This window comes from Rissa tridactyla, chromosome Z, assembly GCF_028500815.1.
Source record: "Rissa tridactyla isolate bRisTri1 chromosome Z, bRisTri1.patW.cur.20221130, whole genome shotgun sequence".
Lineage (NCBI taxonomy): Eukaryota > Metazoa > Chordata > Aves > Charadriiformes > Laridae > Rissa > Rissa tridactyla.
The window spans coordinates 21,117,157-21,139,685 of NC_071497.1; the positions used below are offsets into that span (position 1 = coordinate 21,117,157).

A 22,529-nucleotide genomic window follows, 5' to 3' on the forward strand; every position below is an offset into this window, starting at 1 on the left:
TAGGTATATTAGTTAAATCTCCTGAAATGTGGAAAAAAGTAGCAAAAAAGTAAATGACAACAGGAAATGTCATTTTCTTCTTTCAGGACTGCCAGACATTCTGTATAATACAGGATATCCTGTATATATGGTGAAGTCAAATATGAAAAGCATACAGGGCACACTCTTTTCTGTATTGTCATGGCAACTGATGCTTTTCCAAACATGCATCAACTTAAATTTCCAGAGATTTGGGAAAATGGCAACTGCATCTGCACCTCTTGCCTATGCAATTGGTCCAACACATGAGATCTGTTAAGCATGCACAGACTGTGCACGGTGACTTTTCTGTCCAGCACTGTTCCAAATTTCACTTTCTTGCTATTTCACATTTCATGATGTGACTTCTAAGAGTAGTTATACGCTTTTGGGATGCTGTCGAGAAGATTATCGAAGATGCAGATGGGTATTAATGGGGATCAGCAAAGGTCACTGACCCAATCTGTATCTCACTATCGAGCAAAAGTTACTTTTTTTTTTTTTGAGCATTTTTTGTGACCACCATACCTCTTCTCTACTTACACATCAGAAGCCCAGATATCCCACACCACCATTCCTCCTGCATCCGCAGTGAGAGACTCCACTGTACATTTTACTCTTCCACGTGCTGAACTTCCAGTTATATCAGCAGCATTGCTAAGTACATAATAACTGAAGAATATTTAGATATCAGTGTTATACACTGGAATCAGTGTAGAAGTGGAGATTATTAACAGCAGTGAAAGTTTTGGGGACAAAGAACACACATCCATACTAAAACCAAGCTTCATTAGTCCTGCTCACTGAGCAACTAGCCTTTAAATTATGGAATGCTCCTGAATATACCTCATTATTAAGCCTCTGGTAAGTGTCTTTTCCTCTCAGTCAGTTTGTTTATTCATCCTTGATTCCAAGGATTTGCTCAATTTTCTAGTAAGTATAATATATTTCCTATCCAGATGCCACATGGGATTACTAGACAATTTACTTATCTGGACAAAATAAATGTCTTGCCTTTGAAGCCTGGAATAACTCACATCCTTCTCTGCTCTCTACTGGCGAATGAAAAGTCTTTGAGAAAAAGAAGCAAAACCTTCCACAGTGACATGCTATCATATTCTGTTGGATGATCCTTGGTATTTTTTGACAGAATGAGTCAGCAGAGGCTAGAATCATAGTGCATTAACCTCTTCTGTCTCACTCTTCCCATACTCCCAGTTTCTTGGAGGTTTTAGACAAATTTGAACAGGCTAAGATGACAGTCCTGGGATTGCAGCAGCTGTTTGGGCTGTCTCAGTACAGTGTCTTATCTAAAGTTGGCCGTGACTCTGTAATAGCAGTGACTCCCTAATGCTAAAGTACTTTCTCATCTTCTCCACTCACCTTTTACTTTGATTTTTGGCTGAAAACGTTGGCCTCTTTAGTTTACTGTTGTTAGGTGGAGTGAGTTCAAGATACTAAGCAACCAAGGGGTTTGAGTTTAGGAATGTTTTCAAAATAACTATAAAATATGAAATTTATGTTATCCACAATATGTTGGAGGTCAGTTCGCCCTCAAAACATAATGTCTGACAATTGTGCTTTCTTAGTGTGGGTTAGAAAAAGAATATAGTAGACTTAGGAAAACATCATAATTTAAGAAGTGACACATTTCAACAAAGACATAAAACTGTAGGCAGTACAGAAAAGAAGCAAAACCTTAGGAAACCATTACTTCATTAGGACAAATATTTTATGTCTTTTAAAAGACGACTTATTAAAAAGGGTGAGCTCTAGGACATTCATGTTTGCATGAAAACATAAATCTGCCATGTGAGAATAAGAAGAGCTTCTTTCTATGGATAAAGTGATTTTTATTACAGCTTCATCAAATTCTTTGAAAATAGTTAATCTGAGTGTACGGCTAAGTGTCAGCACACAGTTATTTTTAATGTTCTCTCATCTTACAAGTGTAGTGGTCAAGCCAGTTAGGAAAGTTAGCACCATACAGTAAATATGCAGTCAGTGGGGCATAAAAAAGAAGCTGAACAAGGGGTCATTTGCTTGCTATTAGCAGGAACATGTTCCTCTTGAGGAGCCCCTTACATAAAATATACAAATGTACTTTTATTTCCTGCATTGCTTAGCTTCTCCCGCCCTTTCTTTAGTATGCCTTCCCTCTTCCTTCGCCCTCAAATGCATGGGCTAATATGTGCATATGACTTAAAGTTACCTTCCCAATGGACTGGCAGCCAGGGGATAGTAACTGGCCAAGAAAGGGCTTAGATTTTAGTTTGTCTGCTCGTAGATTCAGGGTTTATTTTCTCCCTGAATGGGAGGGAGCTGGTAGAACTCTGTACCCCACTGGGAAACCGAAGGCTTTTCTCTTCTGGCAGAGGGTAAGTGTGGCAATTCCTGCTTAGCTCAGGAAAACTATGAAGTTGCACTCCCTGTTAATCTTTTTGTATTTAAGTGAGAATTTTTTTGATTATGCACGAGGGAGAAAGAGACAGGAAAGGAGTGGGGAAAGGTTAGGCTTTCATCATGTTTTCTGGGTCTCCCAATTCATTTAGCCTTATCTGTGTCTTTTAGATTGCAAGCTCTTAGGTGCCATGGATGTTTTTATGTATGCCTTTAATAGCCTATCACTGGTATACAACAGATAACTAGTTACAAATTGTTGGAGTTTTCCAAGGAAACCAACTTTTTTTCCAGAGAATGCTGAGAAACTGAAACTGTTTGCATAAAAATGTCAGTTTCAGGGAAACCTCTGGTGAATAAAACTTTGGGGAAGATGGTTCAAAAATCATCTAAACACGTTGTTCTTACATTTTCTAAACAGGAAGTTCATTTCCCAGTTTAGAACTTCTTTCAGTTTTGAAGCTCAGTAAGCTTATAATGTAACATTTTATTATGGTTTATAAAATCTTGAAATCATGCAAATGCCTTTTTTTTTAAATTAAAAAAAAAATTGGTCCAAAACTTTTTGTTGTTGTTAATGCTTTACAAGCATTGTGAGGTTTTGGCTATATCCAGTAAAATAATTTTGCATGCAGCTCTGCTAAATAGTGATTAATTTCCCCTTTGTGTTAAACTTTGAGGGTGGTGGGAAGATAATCAAAATAAGAACCGGTTTATTTTGTTTTGTTTTTAGAATTCAGACTCGGGGGAAAAATAAAACTCATTTTGAATGAATCATTTTACTGTTAAAATTTTCAACATGGATTATAATCACTGTTTCTATTGGTTTCTAATTAACTCATCTGCTTTGAGTTCCTTTGTAAAAAAGTCAACACTTAAGGTCAGTACACGTGCTGCTCAAACTACTCTCCTATTTCTGAAATATGTCTGCTGCATCTGGGATAACCTACATGAACCATCTAAATATTTTCATTTAAAACTGTTTGTGACCAAAAGAAATGCCATTTTACCTAGAATTATTTTGTCACAAAAAAGCAGTCTTGAGAAAAGCTGGAAGGATAAAGGTAAGTTGCATAGTGTTAAAGATGAAACAGAAAAATGCAGAATCGAATAGAGAAAAAGACGAACAAAAGCTTTTGCAGTCAGTCCTAGTTTTTCACTCTAGTAAGGCATTCTTGGGTGATTTTTTGCTGCCTTTATGTAATGAGGGACAGAAAAAGGAGCATGGTGGAACAGTGGCTGATGGGAGAGTAGAGGCAAGTGAAGAGAATTTTGAATATCATCGGTTAGATATAGAAGAGAAAGTTGGAATTAATAGTAAGAAAAATGTTTCTTGATCTAGTTAGAAATAAGGACAGAGAAGAACCATAATAGCATAAATGATAATTTTGTAACAAGGTGCTCTACAATCATGGAACAGCATAACATGTGGATCAAAATGTGGCCATTTATAGAGCATATAAATGCATTGTATGTAATTTTAGGAGTGTCAGTGTTTGATTCATTCCAGGACCAAGGAAACATGCCTCCTGTTGAATTGCCAACACTCTTCCTGTCAGAATCTCCATGTTGCTTGGACATCTCCAGTCCTGGTACTGTCTTTGCTAGATACCAGATAGCTCCTGAGAACTGACTGAAGACCTGCAGAATGTAGCTTGGCCCCATGCTAGCCTCTTGGAGAGAGGCTAATTTATATTTGTTTGTAAATCTGTATCATTCTACAATTTTAAAAACTGAGTTCATGAGTTACATGCAGTGCCAATGAAGAGGAGGCTACAGCTTTACTGCTTACTTCTAGGTCAAATCTTTCTGGACTATCCTTTTTCTTGGCATGAATCTGGAATATGGACACCTAAAAGAGAAATGCTTAATTTTTGTTATCATCCGTGTAATTTTCCAAAATAAGTGCTTCCATTCTCATCTGTTGAGGGTCTCAGTCAGGATTTAATTTTCACAGCGTGAATATGTGATGAGCACATGAGCAGTTACTCAGATTTGCTGGTCATAGTCTGAGATTAATTGCAAAACATAGGTTTGCAACAATGAGCTTGCCAAAATCTATCAAGCATTGATCCTTTTCCATGTCAGCAAATATGGAAATGAAAAGAATGAAGGAATGCTTAAGCTGAAGAGCAGTTGGAACCTGTTGTGTTTCATCCACCTCAATAGATAGGCAAAACATAGTAATGATGAGTCCACCCTTTATTTACAGTATACACAATTCGTGACAGTGGTTTTTATAACTCTAAAAATTACACTTAATAAATATGAGAAGATACAGGTTTTCTTGATTACTTAAACCTAAATGTTTATTCAAGCTTTCATGAGAAGTTTGTCTTAATTTAAACAGAGCTAGGGCTGCTGAACGGATGCCATTTTTTTGATGTGGACTCAGTACACATGAAACAAGTTTTAATAACATCCACACTCATTTAACCGGTAAATGTATTCTACAGAGGCTTTGCTTCGGTATGGTTTGCCTATTGCAATCAGAATGAAACTGAAGTCGACTTTTCATAGGTAGATTGTATTTGCGGGTTTTATCCTCCATTTCATAATAAAATGATGGCTGGATTTAATTTAAAAAATTGTAAAAACTGTGTAAATATTGCTGCTGTAGTTCAGAGCAATGCAGTATTACTTGTATTGTCCCTTTTGGTGTTGATATTATGTAGAAGTTGGAGACACTAATACATTGTGGATATTGCTTCTGAGAAGGAGAAGTGAAAAAGATAGGCTTGAAGCACAGCCTGCGAGATGGCACAAAGCCAAAGCACTGAAAAATGGCAAACGTCACATTTAACAGCTGGACGCAGAAATATTTCTCTTTAATTTGGAAGGAGAAAATTTTTTTCACAGCAGGGCACTCTCAAAAGAGCACAACATCAAAGAGGGTGGGTCTCCCCAGTCAAACATCATCTGGCTCCAGTGATGGAGCAAAATGAATGAACTGTCAGGACTTTTTTCCAGTGTGTATGTTTTTGCCAAGTGAAAAGTAAAAGGTTCAGTGGCTTGTTCTGATCACAGACCAAATCCTGATAATGGAAAGCTGATTCTCTAAAGTCCTCCTCTGATCAGCTGACAGGCAATGTCTGAAGAAGACCCCGGATTGATTGATGGTCCACTTTGTATTGATGGCCCCTGCCACCCTTAGAGATAAGTGAGATATGCCAAATGCTTAACAGCTCTGGAGGGCTCCTGTGATTGTGACTCAAGCAATGTTCTAATCTAATGTTATAATCCTCACAGAAACAAATGCTCTTCCAAAGAAACTTAACATGATACTTACCAATACCAGACCTGCGCTCTGGCAAGAAAAAAATCCATTTCACATTCTCCACCATGTGTCCATTAGCAACAACAGCCCTACTCCTTAATGCACCCTTTTCATCTGCTTCTTGACTCTAATATCAGCCCCGAAGCAGTTGCAAACTAACCATCACCATGCTGGTTTTCTGACAATCCTATAATCTAACAAAGTTGAAGGAATAATACAGAACAGGCATTTTTTCAATATAAAAACATGGCGACACAGTTTGTACAGCCATTACTCATTTGTTTTATGAGGAATCTTAGGCATAGTTTATCATACACTTTATTACTTGACCTTTTAATCATCATCTGGGGAACTTAGCATTCCAGACATTCCAAAATATTCCAAACTAAAAATATCAGTATGCCTCATTATTTAAAACTCACAAAGGAATTAAGTATATTTTCTAAAATATGTCATTTTTACTGAGATTCCTCATTTATGGTGTGCCTTAATGAGACGTTTAAAAAGGGATTGAAAGAATTATCTGTGGAGTCTGTACTGCAGTAGTAACTGGGTGCTCTGCTGAGATAGATGTTCTACACATGCACTATAAAGACAGTTCCTGCACATATTTACTTACAAACTCAGAGTGAAGATAAACAACTAGTGCACAAAAAAAAGTATCAAAGTCCCTGTTTTCTACAGCCATGGGCTCAAGACAGAAAGTTTAAGTGCTTGCTGTAAGTCATGTGACAAACGTTTTTCCACAGCAGGAGCTGAACCCAGGCATCCGCAGAGCTATCCCAGTGTCTGAACAGGGTTGCTTAATGCCATTTTAAATCCTCGGAAGTGTCTAAGACATACAGACAGGGATGACAGGTAAGGCACAGAACTCAGGGAGATCTGCCTGCCTTCTGGCGCCACCACTGGAGACTTAGCAGGATGCTCAGCGCCATCAGAAGCGCTAGTGGACACTTAAGTTTAGACACCTGAATATACCGCTTTACACTCTCTTCCAGCGCCAAACCCTTATCAGCAGGTCACAGCCGTTACACTAGGCAGCAATGCCTTTGTCAGAACAAAGCGATGTTCTTGACATTGCTTGAAAGTGAGGTTACACACGGACAGGCTTTGATTTCAGAAGGTTTTTTTCACATGTAACTAATTTCTGAATTAGGGTTTTTTTCCAGTTCCTTTTTTCTCACAGAATGCCCATGAACCATGAGGCAGGAGTTTCAAAGTGAAGGTGGTGGAGGTCATTGCTATCTTGTGAGCTGATGAGATGATCTCCAGAGATCCTTTCCAACCTCAGTGATTCCACGATTCCCTGAAATGCCCCTGACTTCAAATGAGACCATAGCCTCTCATGGCACATGCAAAGGAAATAGAAGAATTCCCTGTCTCAAGGCAAGAAGTCTTGCTTAGAAAGAGCAAATTATAGCTGCTTTTACCTGCCTCAAAAGCAGACAGGCATGTAGGTTTCCAAAGTGTCCAAGTAAGTAGGAACTTAAGACCCATTGACTTTAGTGGCAGTTTAAGTCAAACTTGCTGAGGGATTTTTGCCAGTTCTACTGCAGAATTGCGAGTGTGTGTAGGAGCTCTGTGCTTGGGAAGAGAAATACTTTTCTGAACTAGTTCTTAAAATGCCTAGAGGGGATATCGTATTGGAGCTTTAAAAGGTCCTAAGTGTAAAGAAAAGAACGAGAAGACCCAAGTGTCTCAAAGAGAAAAAAAAACCCAAACCCGAAATTTCTAATCTTTCAAGCTTCGTTTACAGAATGATGTCTGTGCCATGTATTCTATGTGCCATACTTTAATATGTCTGAAAGTATCACTAAGCACTGAGGCTGGGATTTGTAAGCCTAAAATCTGCTATCTTCCTGGAAGTGCTAGCTCATACATAGACACAGTTTCATGTACAAAGCTATGAAAACGCAGTTTGGAACCATGCTTTCAAAATCTACTAAATAGAAATTACAGGAGTGAGGGTTCAAAAACTCTTCTTTCCTTGTGCAATCAGCTCCCTCTTGGACAGTACTAAGGTAAGCCCCAAGTCACCCCCAAGTCGCATTTGAATAACAGACCTTCCTTGCTCTCCCTGCAACTGCCTTTCTTCTCACATAATAGAATCAGGGCAATTTAGAATGATTTCCATTTATGAGTGTCTTTTGGTCCTGAGTGATTTCTCTAAGGTCACTGAGTTATCAGTAAGTCACCTTAGGAGCTGTGTACCCACTCACTTGTTTCAGCCGTATTGCCTTAGCTTGATGCTGAGTGATGAAATCTGCCAAAACTTGTTTTTGTACATGCTGCTTTGGACTGCTGTCCTCTGTCACATTATGTTTGTGGTTAGCTATTTTGCCCCTTTAATTCTTTGTCCAACTGGATGGGTGTATTGACTATATGGAAATAGGCTGAGAGAACACCTCAGCTGAATGACAGAGAACCCCTCTGGAATACTTGGTTGTTTGTAAAAGAATGAAAAAAATAATGAAACAAACACTTTTTAATTTCACTTTGCAATGTCTAAAGGTTTTGAGAAGCTGCAAGAAAATGGCCAGAGCTCTGTCATTACCTTGCAAAGGAACCAGTCATGTTTTCAGAGACACTGTGGGCAACAAAGATCACCATAACCATCTTGATTCCCTGGTTCAGTATGTCATCTTAGGAGCTTTATTACTGAGGAAGTTCAGCGAGGCTTCCCAGACGAGTGAGGATTTTCAGCACCAGGACCTTACAGTCTTCTTGTAACTTCCTCCCTGATATGTGTACTGGGATATGCATCTATCAGCCAACTGGTGTGAGAGTCTTCTCTTTGGCTTATTTCAGCTTTGGTCATTTGCCTCCTTGATTTTAAGTCATCTTTTCCTTTTTAGTCTGTTTTTTTCCTGGTCTCTTTGGATACTGAGCCTGGATGGGCAATACTTTTTCTCTTCATGAGACTGCAGGTAACTTCAGTCTGTTGCCTCCCCATGGTCATCAGCTGCGAGGGCTGCCTGGGGACGCGGTGCAGTGAGCAGGGTGGAAATACCAATGCCAAGCAAAAATCTCTCCATCGCAGAATGACCCGTGGCCGGGGTGCTGCGGCTTTTTCTATCCTGTCACTGGACCTGTCAGGAGAGTGCAAAAGCACACTCACAAAAGCAAGGAGGCCACGTTACATCAGTGCAAGAGCACCAGTCCTTTACAGACCTGTTTGCGTGTGTGCAAACTTCCAACTTCACGTGTGGTTTTTCTGCTCTGTGTCTTCCCCTTTTTTGCCCTGCTGTTGGGTAGCACTGGTTTGTGTTACGTGTAGTTCTTCCATATTCCAGGACCTCCATGGGCTAGCATCACAACAAACCGTTGAGATTTGACTTGAAAAAAAAAAAAAAAATTTAATGAAGTCCACATAATCAGCAGGGCATTGCTCTCGTGACAGTTTCTGGAATAAGGCCCCAATCCTCCAACCGCTTACCCAGATGCTTGATTTCACACACTAGTAGTCCCATTGAGATCAATGGGACTACAACATGTGCGTAAGTGTTTGCTGGACTGGGGTCTAAGTGAGAGATGAAGCCTTTCACCTAGCAGAGACAGTTCAAAACAATGTTTATAGTTTCGTATGCTATAATCCTTTGAGAAACATTAAAACTAAATAGCTTTTAATATTAGTTGGCAAGTATTCTCTTTTATAAAACTTGCTAGATGATGCCTGCTAGATTAAAGAGAAGAAACATTAAGCAGATATTACAAGATGTACACTCCATATCAGATATGGCTAATTGTAGAAAATTGCTTTGAATAGTGTGAGCGGTTAAAGACCATTGGCTGTCAGGATACATTTCTGTGGATTTTCACAGAGGTGTTGCATCCCAGGGAGATTATTGCCAACAAATGTTGGAGAACATTTTAATCTGATTTTAACCAGTGAGGCTTCCTGATGTTTCCTCCCTGCTCACTTATTTCAGATTTCTATTCTGTTAACAGTTTATAGCAGTTCAGAATGCCTGAGTGCAGCTAAAAACATTTGGAAATCTTCATGATAACTCACAGCATAAAAAAATTGACAGCATTTTGCATGTAATAAAAAAACTGCAAAAGTCAAAAATCATTCTTTAAATAGCTATTGCATTTTCTACACAGCAACAAAATATTTCCAGTTATTTAAAAAATAGAAACACTTTGAAGTAAGTAACTAGTTATTGACATAGATTTATTTCACATACATATAAAGACTGTAGTGACTAGTTTTCACTATCTACATAATAAAAACAGAGCATTTTTATTTCATCATAAGCCAACAAGCTTAGATGCTATCTGTAGCATATTTATATTTTTAATTCTGATATCTGTCCATAAAGAATCTGAAGGCATATTTTAAGTGGCAAAACAAATCAGTTTTAGTCTTGTCAAGCCTCAGTGGAATATATGAGAAGCATTTATAACTAAAGCCTTTCTGAAATAGTGTCCATACAGATGAATAGGGAACTTGTCCAAATGTTTCCACTTATAGTAAAATGAGGTTGCTGACATGCCTACTACTATTTTTTCATGCCAGTTTTATGTGTGTAGTTGATTATTACAGATTCAATAATATTTCTTAGGCATCAAAGTTAGAGTTATCACAATGTGATGAATAGATGTTTCTTTACACTGATTAAAAATAATTTGCCTGTTTACTGTATAGGTAATATAAAAGATAGTATGTCATTTACAAATTATTTAAATGTTTGGGGTGTCTTTGTAAAGGATGTGATTATATAATGTTATTACTATCTATCAGCATCGGTGTTTCTTTTTTGTTAAGCTATATTTGGAGACTTTTCCATGCATTACAGTTTGCTTCTGAATTTCATTATATTTCATGCTTTCTTTTATATAGATAGATAGACTAAGAATTGTTCTTAAAATGTTTGCTGAACAGCCTGGCTTGATCACCAAGCTAGTGAATAAAAGGAGAAAGATGTGATGGCTAAACGCACGATTATTTCTACACAGCTTTCTCATTTAAGTGTGTAACAGGGTAAGGATGCATATTCAGAAGGGCTCTCCTCCTCTAAATCAGATGCCCAGCTCCTGATATTAAAGGCATTTAAAGTCTAAAAGCATTCATTCTTCAAACAGTTGTTATCATCAAATACGAACCCAGCTATAGTTTGATTTTCAGTCTAAACTATGCTCCTTAAACATAATCTATTCAGGGAATTTTGTCAGTTGTCTCCACTCTCAGTTCCTGCAGCATCTTCTTCTGAATGTCTTAACTGTTCTAGATAATGAGGTCCTTTCTCAGTGTGTTGATTTCAAAGGGAGCTAGGCACCAATGTACTACACAGAATCCAATCTAAATGAGTACGTTATCAAGTCATGCATACGATCCAGTTTGCATTCAGTTTGACATGGTTAGAAGTGCTAACAAATGAATAATGTATACATGTCATAATAAACACTAGAGCCCATTGGCATTTTGCTCAACAATCACTGCCTTAGGCAAGTCAAATCACCGAATTTTACTGTGCAGTTACCTGTGTGAGCCTCAGAGCTTTTCAGAAAAGTGACTGTTTCTTATTTCTTCTGCTTTACAGAAGAACTAACCTTCCTTGTCATTTGTTAAGAAGGCCGTAGAGCTCTGTTCTACAAGTAGTGTCACTGAACGCTCTTCCCCAATCTATCAAAGCATACATGTATTCAACTTTACTTAATAGTACTAGTTTATTCCAGGGGATGCAAAGAAAATTAAAAAAAAAAAAAAAAAAGAGTAAGAAATGGCAATTTCCTTCAAAGGAAATAACCAAGTTGTGGAACAAGCACAAAAAGAACCTTAGCAGACACACAGATCCTGGGCCTTTTTGTCTGTAGCTTTCTTGTACAAATATCCAAATGAACAAATGAACAGAGAAGCATGGCTTGAGTGGCTGAAGAGTTACGGGCCCAAGGGAGGAAACCGGATTCCACAGTTTAGGATGCATCAGAAAGATTATGTGTCAGGCAGTGGGTCTTGCTGGCTGTGACAAAGGGACACAAGCAGGGCTGCTCTCTCTAGTGTCAAGAATAGGCTTTATAGGTCCAGGATCAGAATGTAATCTTCCATAATTGCACACCTGTTACAGACTGTCAGATGAGTACCCAGGTTTATCAAACATTGCTCTTTTTGTCATTGTTGTCAACTTCTGTTTAGGATACAGTCACCTGTAGAGGATGTTATGGTGCTGTTATGTCAAAAGCAAGGTCTCACAGTAGTGAGATTTACCTAGTGTAGACATTTTCCAGTTTTGATATCCAAGCCAGCAAAGGAAGAAGCTTTTGGTGTTGCTGTGGCTTGTAGGTGCATACATTGCTATAGAAAGAATATAACTTGTATGGATGCTACTGTATCTGACATGTCAGTCTGTTTCATCAGACTGTTACAACATTTTTCTCCATATTTCCAGTAGTTTAGAGTACCTCCATGGTTTTTAACTGCACGGCTGATGATTTATGAAATGTATGTTCTCATCAAAAGTACTCCTTGCTATCTTGACTCTTCCCTCTGAAGTTAAGGGTAGAACTTCTTGTGGGAGGGGAAGGCTAATGCTGAGTGATTTGAAAATCCTATGACCTTATGCATGCGATGTCAATGAGAATAGCAGTGAACAGCAAAAAGCAAGATTCTCTACTAATGGTAAGAATTAATTCTTGCATGTTTTGTGGTTTTCTTCACATCTCTTTTGATGTCTCACAACATAAAAAATGATTCTAATAGCTACTTTTACAATACAAATGTACATGCGAAGAAAAATTCCACTTTCAGGACCAGCCTTTTCTCTCTCTGCCTGCAAGGAAAATAAGAGGTCAATTAAATTGTATGCTAATACCTTTTTTGTTTGACTAAATGGAAAAATAGAATTCAGGCAAAATTTCAAAAGGCACAATCCATTAGCAGGCCATGGAAAGAGAACAAAGGAAATCAACAGATAGAGAGGAAAGAAATCCAACAAGCTAACCATTTTTGCTCTCCCTGTCTCTTCTGTGAAATTGTTTTTAATTGCTTCATAGCTTGGCTTTCTCTGCAGCTGTGCTGTTACATTTGGGCTCCTTTATTCTAAAAGCCTGTGGCATCTATACCAGAAACCGGTACAGCAGTCCTTGGCATTGGAATTACATTTGTCCCCATCTATCCAAGTGAGCAATACTATGTCAGTAGTGAAGTAATTGAGAGTTCTCAGAAGGCTCTTTAGCACTCTGCCTTATCTGTTATATTACTTAAATCTTACGTGGTCCTACCTAGACTTGGTATGTTGCCAGAGTGACAGATGTTCCAGCAACTGCTGTTTATTTTACTTAGTAATGGTCGTTCATAGATTTTAGAGCATCACTTATATGAAACACTACATGCTTTAGAAATTATATAATTATCACCATTATGTGTTGTTACAATCATTGTCATTATGTTTCAGTATCTACAGCCTCCAAATAATTACCAATAACCAATCCAACAAGTAATAAATCCAGGCCTTTATATTTAATTTGTATTTACACCCCATTACAAGATGAATCTGACCAGTACCAGTACACTGGCATCCTACCTGCTTTTTCCCATATTTGACAGTTGGAATGCGTGTGTAGGTCACAAGGAATATCAGTGGCACCTTGTAAGAAATTTCATCATGTACCTCACGCCTGTCTGTATTTATGTCTTGATTGCTGAGTAAACTGGTGTTTGTAAGGGAAGGAATATAAAAAATGGAAAAGAGAAGACTTGAATTGTGCTGATTGCACTTTGGACTTACTTTCTTGGAAAATGAAGCTATTTCTGTTGTATTCTGAAGGCAAAAGATTAAATTTGTAGAATAATAATAACCTTCACATTCTGAGTCTCTTGGTCTGTAACATACTAGTAAACTACCAGTACGCAGTCAAGAGCCTATTAAGAAGTTAATTAATTGTATGGGAACCACTAAGGAAGAACACAAGGCATGTCAAATGAGAAGGTGAGTGCAGTCCTCTTCTTTCAGATTCCGGTCTCTGCCAGTAGTCTGGTGCACTCCTCAAAATTGGAACAGGCCATATGAAAGAAATCTTAAAGCTCTGAAACATTTAAAGTGAAAGCAAAAAAAACCCCTTAAAACTCAACAAAAACAGTTAACAAGTACTTTGAGTCAGAAGAGGGAAAAGATCCAGTAAGCAGTTTAGGTAACACTTCCAAGTGTAATCAAAGTAGAAAAATGAAATAACTATTTTTTTTCCCACTACTTAGATCAATGACTTTTGTGAGATACAGAAAAAAAAAACCCCATGCATTCTCCATAGGGATTTGGAGAAATGGTATTTTATTTCACCAAGAGGCTCTTAGAATATGTTAAGGTTATGCCAGCGTAGATGGATGCAGTGATCTAGTGAGGGAGTCAAAGATTTATAGTAAAATCAGTTTACCACAGGATTCTGCAGTATTTTTTTTTTAATAGATACTACGAGAGTTAAAGTATATATGCATGTGTAATACAGATGCAGGTGAATACGTATATACATATAATTTGCTATAACGTCTGAGTTCACAACTTGAGCTACAGGTTTGCTTTTCCTCTGTAATGTCAGGTCATAGTTTGCTCCCTCATGATAGTTTTTTCGGGTGATTATATAGTGGTTGCCAGATTTAGGCAATTGTGAAATGACTAAGAGCTGGTGCACAATGATAACATGAATAATAATAGCCATATCAGTTAAGTATTGTTTCAGATTGTATATAACTGTATATATACTGTATAACTGTATATAACTGTATAACTGTAATATCAGTTTCAGATTGTAACCTGTATTATACAATTTGACAAATAAACAGATACAAGTAGTGTTTCTATTTCCCTTCTAGGGTTAGGGAAACCTGCTTCCTTACAGCTGAGTTTTCATTCCTGTAAGAAAATGGCTAAGAATGCTGTGGGATGGATTCTGACTATGCAGCTTCGTTTGCAATGTCAGTAATAACCCCCTAGGAAAGGAGAGCATAGTGTCACTGATGCATCAATACTTGCAAGAATAAAGCATGTGAACATATTTAGTCTTGCTTGTAGGGCAGTCCTTCCTACTCCAGGCCAAGGCCTGAGAAAGCTCCAGCCCTGCATTTTCATGGCAGGTTGTAATTTCTCATGTCAGTTCATGACTGTCCATACACACAAAGTTCTGAGCAGGTCCCTGTGTGTCTAGATATGACTGTCAGTACCCATTATGGCACTCTTCTTTGTCTTTCCTGTTTCACATCATCTGGGGATTAGGAAGCTATCAGTTCTTTATTTATGGGAATTGGTTTTGCCTTATGTTAAGCCGTATATTGCTATGTTAGTAAGCACCATGTAAATGAATAGTTAATAAACACTGTGCTGAGACTGTTTGGACAGATATTGCCAAAGTGGTCCCTGCCAAAAACTGTTAGTCATTAATTTTTCCTCCTTTTCCTTTATTTTAGGCTGACTTCCGGTAAAACTTTTCAATTTCCATTACACATTTTTATTGTTTAGCATATTTTGCTCATATATTCAACATATGTTAACACGTTTACATAAGAATAGGTCCTTGCCAATCATCAACAGGCTACCACGTACACAAAATAAACCAAATCCCCAGTATCGGAGTATTTGTTTCTCTCTGAGGACTCCTGATTTCTCTGACCGTATTGCACTACTCAGCGTATGTTGGGGTAGCATCTTGCTTCTCCAATCCAGGAGCATCTGGCCAAGTTCCACCTGGTCCTTGTCACAGGTACTCTGGAACAAATGATAAGGATCTCTGCAGACACTTGATTTCCCTGTCTGTCATGCTCTAGCAGTGGAGGTGTTGCTCCTGATTACTCTGAGTCCCTCCTGGTCAAAAGCAAAAGCAAGGCTGGCTCCTGAATTTGAGACTCATGTGGTGGTGTAAAGAACTGAATTCTGATTTACGTATATGTTTTTGTGTAGGAAATGGTCTTTTAATAAATCAGAAATGTTGAATATAGTCACTTAATTTCTGAGATTATTCTCTTGATATTGAAATGGAAATGCAAGATTGTTAATTTGCTTGCTCTAGGAATGTTCAGTTCAACGTAATAAATGTGTTTCCTCTTTAATTAGTAGAATTAGTACTTTCAAGAAGACAGAACAATTTAGACTCGTACATTTTCAAAAGGGATAATATTTTGGGGGCAAGAATATTAAAGCAGATGGTGTCTATGGAGGGGCAAAAGATCTGAATATCAGGTTTTCTTCAGGTTCTGAAGTTTAACAAAGTAATTGCATAACAGGTAAAAATCTTGTGAAACCATGTCCTTTCTCTAGGATTAGCACTTCCTAGGTAACATTTTCTAAGCAGCCGGAAGGGCAGATGTGCATGAAACATGTATCTTTTCATTTCAGAGCCTCGAGAGCAATTTTATTCTTTGACTTCAGAGGGAGTACCCAGTGCAGAACAGAGACATAATACTTTTTTAAAAATTACCCTAACTGGCTCTCATGTCCTTAGCAGGGATGTCATGTTAAGGAAAACTATGATTCCCTCAGGACTGATTTCTCATTTACTACTTCAAAAAAATTATACGTCTCAAGGGAACTTCTAGAGGGATCTTAAACTGTCTTTTTCCTTCTAGTCTCATGAGTTTTGGTACTATGAATCCTACAGTTCCCTAATGTATCTTGTGAGGTTGCTGAAGTACATGCTGTTGCTGCAACTGAGATATGAAGGAAGGGATACTTGTTTAGGGATTACTACCGCCCCTTGCTCAGATGTTCCAGCCATTTCAATGCAGACTTTACATCCAGATTTTCTTGTTTATCTGGCAGTTCATTATTTAAGGCAAGCCTGTCAAAATAGGTTAAATATTCTTTGGGAAACATAGTCACATCTTTGAGACACCACAAATATGTTTAATACAAAAAGATTGGCTTGATAAAAGAAACGTGATAAACTTGCATCCCCCAAAATACGTTTCTGCTGTTCCATGTAGATTTCTAAGAGCAATGACAAATCTTATGGCAATAAATTCCTGAAAAAGGCACAGAGACACACCAGCAAAGCCGTGGAAATGATTGTTGATGATTTTTTTCTAACTACTTGACCTTGTGACATCTCCCCCAGATATATGACCAAGATGGGACACTGCAGCACTTTATTGACGGTGGAGAACCCAGTAAGTCAAGCTGGATGAGATATATCCGATGTGCAAGGCACTGCGGGGAGCAGAACTTAACAGTGGTTCAGTACAGGTAAAGTATGTTTCGATTTACTCAAAGCAGCAAAACGAAAATGTTTTTAGTGAAAAGTCAGACTCTGTCACCAGTACTATTGTCTTTGGTTGCGAAGACAGTAGCAGGGCTTTTGTGGATGTGTTCATTCGGCTCAATAGAAAAGCTGCAGGGTGTAGTGAGGGTGGGTTTAACTTTGGTTGCCCTGAGCCAATGCCATTGTCGTAATTACGCTAGATCTCCAGGTCCAGTTGCTCCTGGTCACTCATGTGACAACCACAGTGCACGTTTCCAAATGGTCTGATCAAAAGCAAGCCCACACAAGCAATCTTCCGCCCTTAATAAAGATGCGTGTGCTAGAGGAAGGGGGGAAATGGCAGTAGAGGAGTTTTGAACCCAAAGGCTTTCTAAGAGTCAGTCATGAGACAGGTATACACCTAAATTTGTATGTTAAGTGCACCTGCTAGAAAAGATTGCTAGTGCTTGTGCCTCTTTCTTACGTTGCTGGCTGGAGAAGGTCAAAATGTGAAGAAAAATGTAAAGAAATTATGGTGCATTTTACTTTGTACTTGCAAACAGATCCAGAAAACCCAGACAACGCATTACATAAATACATGATCTCAGCTATAAACAAACCTTTTGCCTCAGAATCAGAAGCAACTGCTTGGCCTTATTAAACGTGGTAGGAAGCACATCAAAGAAAGCCCCCGGCTTGCCAGTCGCAGTGAGCAATCCTGATTTTGGCTAGTCGTTTTAGAGAGTGAAGTTTCTTTTCTTTAGGAATAATCTTAAACTTATTTAAAGTGCCTTTAAAATTAAAAATAAAACATACAAAAGCAAGCTAAAATGAAATATTTATAAACTTTGATTATCCCATAGGGTTCCAATTTAACAATGGTAAAATTGTTCAATTGCATTTTCAGCTTTTTTATTCTCTGGCCAGTTGACTAAATAATGCCACAGTTAAAAAAAATAACAATCCTATTTATACATTACAAATCTTTTATTATACCCCTAAATATCTGATATTTATAGCTAAAATCCTGTCAGATTTTAAACAAACACAGTGGATAATGAATAAAGATTGTTATGCTGAAAGAGTATTTTTGCAGGTATCTTCTGAACTTTTTCTCAGTGTGGTGGTGTGTACACACGAATATATGTATGTATTTATAAAAATAAGAAAAAAAAATGCATGTGTGTATATATATATGACAAACCTAAATGAAAAGTGAGCATAAGAAAGTCATTACACATCTGTCAATATTAAGTGGATTTTACAACTCTCCTTTCATGATGGAGTTTTTACTTAGAGTTCCCTCTGTTGATCTGTTTTCGATTACTTCAGATCTTTATAAAATGAACTACAAAAACACAATTTAAAAAACTGGCATCCATCACCAGTGACTGCATCCAAGTGTAAGAAAACAGAAAAGTTGGACACTGAAAAACCGGCCTAATTTTTATTGTACATGGACGTCCTCCTCACAGAAAGTCAGCTGGTTTAAATTCATTCTGTTATGATTTGTAATATCTAAATGGAATTTTCTTCAAAGTGCTCTTGATTGATTGACCCTTAGCTGAACGTTTTGTTTTTATTTTGAGGCTGACAATAATGTTTGTTGGCATGTGTTCTGCTTCAACTGCGTTGGGACGCCATGAAGCTATCTTTATGAGTCATCCAACCATAATACTAAATACATGTCAGCAAAGGAAATATTATCCGAAAAGGGAAAAATCCCTTTGATGTACTTCAGCATGCAGAGATTTCTGCGAGTTTTGGAAGCTCTGCACGCTTGTAAGGGACGGTGTACGCTTACACTTTTTTTTCCGTGCCTACTCCAAGCCTCACAGACCACCCATTGCTCAAAAACAGTTCTGCTCTTTCAGCGGCAAAGTGTGTCATTTGGTTTTAGCACATTCATTTGCCGGGCTGCTGTGTTTATGTTAAGGGAAGCCAAACTGAGAGATGAAATGTTACAAGGGTGAAGTACAAAGTAGACTCAATTTTTCTCAAGTTAGGAGATGCTGGTAATTTATAGCATGGCTCCGGTTTTCATTTTTATGTAACAGTGGAAAGAATTAACGAAATGCGCAGCTCTGGGAAGAAAGAGAGGGAGGAGAGGAGAGGGGGAGAGACAAAGGGGAGAGTTTTTGTCAGATATTCATAGAAGGGTAGGAAAACCGTTCTGCTTAGCTAGCAGTGCCCTCCTGAGACAGGGTGGCAGTAAGCGAGGAAAATAACAAGATAAATGAAATTTTTGCAGCTGCTAGTAAAATATTGAGAATCTGCACTTTTTTATTGATCTTTATGATCCTGTTGCCAAGAGCCACTTTGCGGTGACAAAATATGTTGACAAGTGCATATCTCACTGCCATGAAAAATGTGGTAAAGGATTCTCCTTATGTCTGCAGTGTTATACAAGGAACAAATTGCATTGCTACAGCCAATTCTTTACAGAAAGTCTAAATTTAAGGCCTACCAACCCTAAACACTTTTATCTTGAACTTCAGGCTAACGTTTGTAGCAATTCTTCACTCAGAAAACCGGTTGTGGCCTAACATTTTTTTTTTTTTTGGTCTATAGATGTTTTTCTGCCTTACATAAGCTGTTATAAAAAATGGTCATTTCTTGGTACTTTGACTGTATCATTTTGGTATGTAATCCTTCAGCGAGAGTGGAGTGTTCTTCTTGTATATATTGAATTTCTATCCATCTCACAGGAGTGTATTTTACTGTTCTATATGAAGCCTAAGGGAAACGCCACTACAAAGTGATAACATTTTTATTTTATCTTGTGCCTGATTCTAATCTTACGTAGTTTTTGCCCCCATGTAAATCTGTTAACTGCAGAAGTATCACTCTTAAGCTATTTACATTGGTGCAAGATCAGGATACGGCTCTTGTTTTTGCGGTAGATGCTCTAGGATTTTTCCTTTTTTTCCACTCAACTCCCAGTTCAGTAGTCTAGGAAAATCCACAGTCTTTTCCCACAGAACGCTGTGATAAGATATCACATTTACGGTATCACTAATATATTCTTACTGAAGGATTATCAAAGTTACCGTTGTGTTCCATACAGGGGAAGATTTTTGTGGTTTTATGTTTGGATTAACCCTGTTTTTTTATTTCCCTGTCTATTTTATGCAACAATCCAAGATCTCTCTTTTTTGGTGGTATATTGCTGTGATGAAAGGTCACATCACACTACTTCAAACCTCTTGCTAAAAGCACTTATTTGTATAAAAGAGTTGTTGATTATTTACCCCTAAAATATGCTAACTATAGCTTAGATGACAAATGCAAAGCTATTTAAATGGCTGAAGTTGCTGAACTGTGTGCACCACTCCGATGCTTGTACTGTTAGCAAAATGCAGCATTTCTAAAATCACTTTAAAAGGGACAGTGCAAGAAAATATCAATCTTTTCATAAAATCTTGGTGCTTGTAAAATCGCAGAGTTTAAAATATGCTAGGTTCAAAGTGCCTGTAAGATCTTTGTTACCCTATGCTACAGGAACAAAGTCCTTCCCCGACAATGGATTTGGGTTTAAAATAATCAGTAAGTTATTAATTCAGTTATCTGCAGAACTGCTTCCAAAACACTGGATTTCTACTGTAACTGTATATGATAAGAAGATAATGCTCTATTCCTAAATTAAGCTTTTTTTTTTTCCCCCTTCTTCATCAGGTCAAATATATTCTACCGGGCTTGTATAGATATCCCCAGGGGCACTGAGCTGTTGGTGTGGTACAATGACAGCTACACGTCTTTCTTTGGAATCCCTCTCCAGTGCATTGCACAAGATGAAAATTGTAAGTTCTGCCTTGCATTTCTACCTGTGTAATCCAGAATTCACATTTCATACCTGATCAGCTATATTCCTAGAGTATTTTGAGACATATTAAATGGAAGTATTTATATATTAAAGGTAAGCGTGATGTGTACAAAATAAAACCCTGAAGCTGATACACTTAAGCTGTGCAAAATCTTGGTATGGTTACCTAAATAAGCAGAGGTGTTTGGAAGTATGCAGGTATGTGCAATTAAATAGCAGATTTCCCGCCATGGCAGCCCCACACAGCACGGTAGCGTGCAGAATCACACTTCCTTTGTAAGTGATTCATTCCTAGTCTATTCTTAACTATTTGCTTGGCCCTCTCCATTGTTATCAGACCTATCACAAGAGATTGTCTTGCCAAAACAGTAATGCATTGTAGGTCCACGAGGCCTCTGTTACTGATTCTTCATTCTCTTACCACTAAGCATGTCCAGAAAATTTTTGTCTGACTGATTGTAGAGATGAGATCTTTGTGGTTAAAAGGTAAAAGCCAGCTTCTCTAAACACAGACTAGGTGTAAGTATCCTGAAATGACCATGAACTTCCATTCCACCCTGGCCATCCCCATTTCTATCCATTCTTCTACCCCTTCTCAATATTTTATTTTTAGTTTGCTAGAAATTGTCACAAAATTAAGCATATAACTTATAACACAGAGCCAGTGCAATCTAATGCTGGATACCTTTGCCTGTAATGGGAACGGGTGATCCAAGCACGCCCTTCAGTTTCACTGTTTGTGTGTGGAACTTGATTAGAGCTTGCATCAAAGACCTGTCTTCCATTTTGCTAGCTATTTGTATCTACGTGGTGGAAGAAACAAGTAATTGATGCCTGATTGACTTTGGTCGAAAATAACCCTGTGGCTGGCCATGCTTAATCAATTACATATAAGATGTATTTTTTAAGTCAAGTACTCGGATACTTAAACAGCAATGCTAGGAGGAACTCATGTCTCATAGCAACTAAATACTGAAACACGCAGCAATAAAACAGCAAGATAGCAAGGATTAAACTGTCAAAAATAAACATCCTTTTTCATCTTGAGTTTTCAAATCTGTTGGGCTTGAGAAAAGTTTAAAAGAAATTTAATTACTGGCAGTAATGTTTTCTGATAAAACTCATGCTCTGCAGTGTACAATATAGAAATATTATTTTTTCTTTCATGATCTGAAGCTTACAAAGCCTGTGTTTGAAAAGCAAAGCATTATGGTTAAAATCTCTAAATATTGTCACTTGCTATTTTGCTGTGAGAGAAACCAGAGTTTCATCCACAGGGAGACTGACATGAGTAGATGAAATTCATCTCTGAGCATGGGGCCGGCTGCAGGCTGGTATATGACTTTAGTGACACTTATGCCCTCAAAGTAGATCTTCTGCTTATTTTCTGCACAGGGTATTTTTACCCAGTACAAATTCTGCAAATATTCCTTAGGTCTTTAATATCCTGACCTTATTGCTTCTGTGGACTTGAATGAATAAAATTGGAAAAAAAAAAAAAAGTGATCTACTTCTTGTGTGAGAATATTGAGGCAAAATGGAAGTATACAAATTGCCCCTTGTACTGAAGAGAGACATAGAAGATGTAATATATGTCTGGAAACTTGTGATAGACAGCCCTACGGGCTAGAAATCAGGTCCTCAGATGCTCCAGAAAAGAATAGCCTAGGAAGGACCTCAACTTAAGTAAATTAAATAGTATGTAATATTATAATTTTGGAGTTATTATGGTTGATGGAAGATATTAGAGCATAACTCTGTGAAATAACTGGCATTATTTAAGGCATTACCAGAACATTAGTTTTTATTACATTTTTATTGTGTATTAAATAATATTGGATGATTCTA

At 37.8% G+C, this 22,529-nt stretch overlaps 1 protein-coding gene across 1 annotated transcript in view; it reads left to right on the plus strand.

The window, feature by feature from the left end:
- PRDM6 (PR/SET domain 6) overlaps positions 1 to 22,529 on the plus strand; it is a 74,608-nt gene that overhangs the window by 32,484 nt on the left and 19,595 nt on the right. The window contains exons 3-4 of the mRNA XM_054185930.1: positions 16,736 to 16,863; positions 20,534 to 20,658. Of these exons, the coding sequence (XP_054041905.1) occupies positions 16,736 to 16,863; positions 20,534 to 20,658 (253 nt within the window). The remainder of the gene's footprint in view (positions 1 to 16,735; positions 16,864 to 20,533; positions 20,659 to 22,529) is intronic.